Source organism: Hibiscus syriacus, unplaced genomic scaffold, assembly GCF_006381635.1.
Source record: "Hibiscus syriacus cultivar Baekdansim isolate YM2019G1 unplaced genomic scaffold, ASM638163v2 tig00111166_pilon, whole genome shotgun sequence".
NCBI lineage: Eukaryota > Viridiplantae > Streptophyta > Magnoliopsida > Malvales > Malvaceae > Hibiscus > Hibiscus syriacus.
Window position 1 is genome coordinate 2,545,909 of NW_024063008.1, and position 5,499 is coordinate 2,551,407.

At 39.3% G+C, this 5,499-nt stretch overlaps 2 protein-coding genes across 2 annotated transcripts; one reads left to right on the plus strand and one right to left on the minus strand.

The window, feature by feature from the left end:
* Positions 1-634: 634 nt before the first annotated feature.
* Positions 635-1,957, plus strand: LOC120155360 (peroxidase 5-like). The gene is made up of 3 exons (XM_039166935.1): positions 635-923; positions 998-1,189; positions 1,260-1,957. The coding sequence occupies exons 1-3, from the start codon at positions 675-677 to the stop codon at positions 1,833-1,835; spliced, it is 1,017 nt and encodes a 338-aa protein (XP_039022866.1). The 5' UTR covers positions 635-674; the 3' UTR covers positions 1,836-1,957.
* A 1,565-nt stretch (positions 1,958-3,522) lies between these two features.
* Positions 3,523-5,144, minus strand: LOC120155361 (nascent polypeptide-associated complex subunit alpha-like protein 2). Its single transcript, XM_039166936.1, has 4 exons — positions 4,985-5,144; positions 4,814-4,919; positions 4,150-4,268; positions 3,523-4,066 (listed from the first exon to the last, which is right to left on the minus strand). The coding sequence occupies exons 1-4, from the start codon at positions 5,066-5,068 to the stop codon at positions 3,716-3,718; spliced, it is 660 nt and encodes a 219-aa protein (XP_039022867.1). The 5' UTR covers positions 5,069-5,144; the 3' UTR covers positions 3,523-3,715.
* Positions 5,145-5,499: the final 355 nt, after the last annotated feature.

A 5,499-nucleotide genomic window follows, 5' to 3' on the forward strand; every position in this document is an offset into this window, starting at 1 on the left:
TTGAATTGGACAATGAGGTGCATGAGTTTTAGTGGCAGATAGGGATCACCGACAAGCAGATGAGATATATAAAAAGATTCATGTATTTATACAGTGTCGAATTTAAAAATATTTTTTTACGATAAACACATATATTAAAATATACATTCTTGTTCGACTTGTCGAAAGGTTGGTTTTAAAATATCGTTCTGTTAAAAAATCAAGACAGCTAGCTTTTCCCAAATATTTTAAGATCATCTTAGCTTCAGCAGCAAGTCAAGATGAAAATGAAGGGAAAGGAACTAAAATAAACATGGTTTCCTTATCTTTAATATGATTACAGTTACCCACCTTATGGCTTACACCTTCCCCTTCACTCAAGTTGGATACCATAACAGGTTTCAGTTTCAGAAAATCCCAGATTTTCTGCATCTACCATCTTTGTTTCTGAAGCTCGGATGATTGTCGTATTGGGATTTGTCCAGTTTTCAATTAAACCACTCCGGTTGTCGTTTCTCTAATTGTCTCAAAAATTCCAATAATGTTCAGCCCCTCAAACGACAATGACATTCAACAGCATTATCACCTCACATCATATGATATTATATACTTTACTTTCAAGATAAGAAACTAATCAAGATGGTTTAACCCCATTTTTCTTCAACTATAAATAGCTGTGATGATGTTGGGTTGCAATGAATCAAAAAGATCATCTGGTAGAGATGATTAAGATGAGTCCAAGTAAGCCAACTCTAGTCTTTGTTATGTTGGCTGTGATTTTGCTTTTCCAGAGTGTTCATTCTCAGCTTCGAGTCGGATTTTACAAAGATACATGTAGCTCAGTAGAATTTATCGTCAAAGAAGAAGTGACGAAAGCGATTGTTAAAGATAGAGGACTAGATGCTGCTTTGATGAGAATGCATTTCCATGATTGCTTTGTTAGGGTGAGTGAGCACTATAGCCATTGAATCTTTCTTTACAAAATTAGATTCATTGATCAGCTTGATCTGTATCATAGGGTTGTGATGCGTCGGTACTCCTCGACTCGACTCCATCCGGCACTGCAGAGAAAGACTCCTTTGCCAATAACCCGAGTTTACGAGGCTATGAAGTCATAGACAGAGCAAAGGGTAGATTGGAAGCTGTATGCAAAGGAATAGTTTCCTGCGCTGATATAGTTGCATTTGCAGCTAGGGACAGCATAGAGATGGTAACCACATATGCTTTCATTGTTTAAGCAACTAAAATTCTTGACACTTATTTATCGAATGTTCGCGCAGGCCGGAGGACTCGGCTATGATGTCCCTGCAGGTAGAAGAGACGGTAGAATATCACTAGCCTCGGAGATCATCGGAAATCTACCGCCCCCGACGTTTAACGTCAACCAATTGACGCAGATGTTTGCCAATAAAGGCTTCACACAAGAGGAAATGGTCACACTCTCAGGAGGACACACACTTGGGCGGTCTCACTGCAGTTCATTCAGTGACAGATTGTACAATTTCAGTGGAACATCGATGCAGGACCCGAGTTTAGATCCGAAGTATGCAGCCAAGTTGAAGCAGCAATGCCCTCAAGGTAGCACGGATCCTAGCACAGTGGTGCCGATGACTTCGACTCCTAGCATCGCGGACGCAGGCTACTACGCCGACATTCTAGCCAACAGGGGCTTGTTTACATCGGACCACACGCTGCTTACAAGCCAAGCTACGGCGAACCAAGTGGTGGAGAATGCAAGGAATTCGATCAAGTGGAAGGCCAAATTTGCAGCTGCGATGGGGAAGATGGGGCAGCTTGATGTCTTGACAGGAACCGCAGGAGAGATTCGAACCAACTGTAGGGTGATCAACAGCTAGAGAGATTGATTATTAGTTATCATAAAGTTCGATGGAATTTGAGTGAATTTCAAGTTTTTTTTAGAAAAAGCTAAATGTGATGTGACATAATTTTCAATAGTGAAATGGAAATGTTTGATTGAGAAACTTTTTTACATTTCAGACTTTGATAAACCTAAAGCATGTCGGATGGTGAAATAGATTATCAAGGAAAATGACATCCATATTATCATTTATCAGATAATAAAATGAATACGTTTCGACTTTGAATATTTCAGTGACACACAGTCAAGAGGGACACTTTGGATATTTTCATTTAGGGTAAATTACATAAATCATCACTCTATTCTCTTCGCGATCATGTTTTAATCACTCGACTTTGTATTGTTCTTGCTCTAGTTTCCTGTGGTTAAATAGTTAAAGGTGTTATGACATGACATACGACACCAAAATTATGTTATTTTAGAAAAATCAAATTTACATTAAAAATGGTGTCGTTTTAGATCTTATTTAATTTTTTTTTCTTTTATTCATCGGTTCTCATTGATAGCAATCGATGAGAGCCAAAATCTCTCACCAAATTTGTTTCGCTCTCTTGAACGTGAATTGGGTGTCAATTTAAACAAAGAAAAAAAAACGTTGTTCTTTTGTTAGATGAAATCTGAAAGAGTATGTTGCTTTCGTCTCAAGAGTGGCCTCTTCATTGTTGGATCCTCAAATAGAGATTTCGATCGGTCAAGATACACCAAAATCAAAGATAAATGAGAAGATTTGTGACGGCTTCATAGCATCTAAGATTGCGGTTGTAGTTTTTATTGTTCCGTTTTGATGTCAAGTTTAAGAAGAGCAAAGCTTAAACTTGACAAGAGTTGGCTTGTTTGGTGATGATAAGGGTGACTAGGTTTGGGTCTTAAAAAAAGGAGAGAAGTGGTTTAGAGGCGTTGAACTGTGGTTTTTAGAGTTTGGAGAAGGAAGGCTATAAAGATTTCAATGAGCATGAGGCCCAACAGTTCTACATTAGAATCGATGAAGTGAGTTGACGGTAATGTCATTAGAAGGGATGAATTGTTCTGGTATCTAAAGAAAAGGACGTAAACGTGGAGGATCTAAGGGAAATGGAAGAGGTGAGTGCTTGGCTGTTTTAGAGAGAGAAAGAAATGGCCAAAGAATGAGGGAAGTGGGAGGACCTAAACCCTGAAATGTTGGCTCTAATACTGGTCAGAATCCCGGCTGAGCAGAGGGTGGCAGCCGCCTCTTTGGTCTGTGCAAGTCCTGGATGTCATGTGCGTTGGGTCCATTCTGCTGGTCTGAAATTGACATCCATGACTGGTGTTACAGCCTCCATCTCGCTGTTGAATACGTTTATTCTGCCAGCAGGAAGCTCGCACGTCACAGCAAGGGCGAAAGGCACCTCTCTGCCTTCAGCCTTGGTGACGCTGACTTCGTTATCACTGCTAACCAGTACTGCCATTCATTACTCTCATTTCCCATCTTCCTACGTTTTCCTTATGAAAAAATTTCATGACTTCAAAATTTTTGGGCAAGGATTGCCCATGAGTGAAGTGAATGACAAGATAGTGGTAAAGTTTGCAGAATCAATTTCATCAAGTATTTGCATCTCTAATGTCCTCAAAAATCAAACCATACATGAAATCATTTGCTCCAAATTATCTACTGCAAAAATTGCAACAAACCAGAGTCCCAGAAATGGGCAAAAAATGCTTTAGAAATGGGCAAGGAAACAATCAGTTGCAAATACACTGATAATGAGTTCCGAGAAAATTATATAAATTTCAAGTGAAACAATGAAAGGGTAATCTAAACCACCGCCACTGCTAGTTCTAGTTCCAAGCACTCATCGACAGTCTACCAAGTTGAACAATAAGACTGACAGATACTACCTAAGTGGTAAGCTCCATAATAGCACTCACAATGTCACCATTGGTACTCTTGAGAGCCTTGACAGCCTTGGCCCTTGAAACCCCAGCCTGTGTCATGACCAAATCAATGTCCCTGGGCTCTACACCAGTCTCATCAACCTCTTCTTCTTCCTCATCAGCCGGTGCTCCAGCAGCCGTAGTAAAAGTGTCTGGTTTTGCAGTCAAAGAGCCCATGTCTGGCACCCTGAACTGCTGGGCAGCTTGTGTCTGTAGCTGAGAGCTCAAATCCTCTATCTTAGCCTCACCAAAAATGACATAGGTCTCGGAATTTGGGCTCTTGAAGACATCAGGTTTCGAAATGAAAAACAGTACCTGAATTCAAGTGAAACTAGGTTATATTACCATTCATCAAAGTAGCGACTATTTGAATTGAAAAAAAACCGTTGAAATCATACATTTTTGGTTCTCTTTATGGTGACCCTGCTTACACCAGTGACAGGCTTCATGCCTAGCTTTAACATGGCCTTTCGACTCTTCTTCTCACTTCTGCTCTGCTTAGAACTTCCATTAGCACCTGCAATCAATATTTGAAGCAAGCTATAAGGGCTGCATAGAAATAACCATGCAACTAACTCGGATAAGGCGATAAGCAAATAATAAAAACAGCATAAATAGAATCGATGACATTCATTGCCACTAACGAATCAATTATCTATTCTACAATATAAAGCATTGCTAGATATTGTATGCAAACAAGGTTGCAAAAACCATAAAACATCTAATTCCCATGACTCTGAATAGCAAGCTTAAACCATGCGGGACAAAACCAGATTATCGAGGAGTAGATAGTTGGGGAACATTAAGCATAAACCAACGGATCAAAGGACAGAACTTTAACCATGCAATTCTCGAAAGAGGTGGACAATTTACAAAAGTTTCCTTCACAAGGAATACACTCAAACTGAATATCTAAGCATATATACATGCCAAATTCCAAAAAAAAAACTTTCAGCAAATTTTCCATTAGTCCATAAACTACCATTAGAAATAAAGATAATAACATCTTCAATACAGAAATGAGAGCAAAGTAACAAGGGAAAAGTAAAAAAAGGGAGAAACCTTGGGCATCATCTTCCTTATCATCGTCATCTTCCTCATCGTCCTCATCGTCGTCGTCATGTTCTTTCTCATCTTCCTTAACATCTTCAACCACAGCCTCCTCGCTCTGTAAGCCAAACCATGTTAACAATCGTTTTAAGAAAACAAAAAGGGGTTAAATAAGGGGGAAACCTGAAGCTGCTGCTTGGGTTCCTCAGTAGAAGGAACCTCCTCGGGCTCAGGCTTAACGGCTTCAACCACAGCTGCTGGCGACATCCTTTTCGAAATATAGGGTTTACCAGACTAGGGGAAAAGAAATTTGGATAAAAATTCAGAAGCGTCCACGGTGCACAGACAATCGAGGGTTAACCTTCTTATAGAATTATGGGTTGTGCTGCTGGTGAAGAGGGTTTTGAGGATCCCTTCTGCTCTTCTGGACAGTTGATGCTAGGCCTAAAAACAACATACCCAAGCCCACACTTTGAAATTAAACGGCGAAATGTCCAGTATTGCTATCTATGAAATTTCATGTAAGATGATGGTTAACACAAATATCACCTCGTTGATTTTCAAATAATTTAGGCAAAAAGGTATATAAAGCTAATGTAATTTTTGAAAAAATCAATATAGTCATCAAATTATTTTAAAAAAAAAAAGTTAAATGGTTCTTTGATTAAGGTTTTCATCATTGATCATTATGAGATGCT

Coding starts and splice junctions, on each gene's coding strand:
- LOC120155361 (XM_039166936.1), bottom strand. CDS start 5,068: ATGTCGCCAGCAGCTGTGGTTGAAGCCGTTAAGCCTGAGCCCGAGGAG. Junction 4,920..4,984: donor AACCCAAGCAGCAGCTTCAG/GTTTCCCCCTTA, acceptor TTTGGCTTACAG/AGCGAGGAGGCTGTGGTTGA. Junction 4,067..4,149: donor CCATAAAGAGAACCAAAAAT/GTATGATTTCAA, acceptor ACTTGAATTCAG/GTACTGTTTTTCATTTCGAA.
- LOC120155360 (XM_039166935.1), top strand. CDS start 675: ATGAATCAAAAAGATCATCTGGTAGAGATGATTAAGATGAGTCCAAGT. Junction 924..997: donor TCCATGATTGCTTTGTTAGG/GTGAGTGAGCAC, acceptor TCTGTATCATAG/GGTTGTGATGCGTCGGTACT. Junction 1,190..1,259: donor CTAGGGACAGCATAGAGATG/GTAACCACATAT, acceptor ATGTTCGCGCAG/GCCGGAGGACTCGGCTATGA.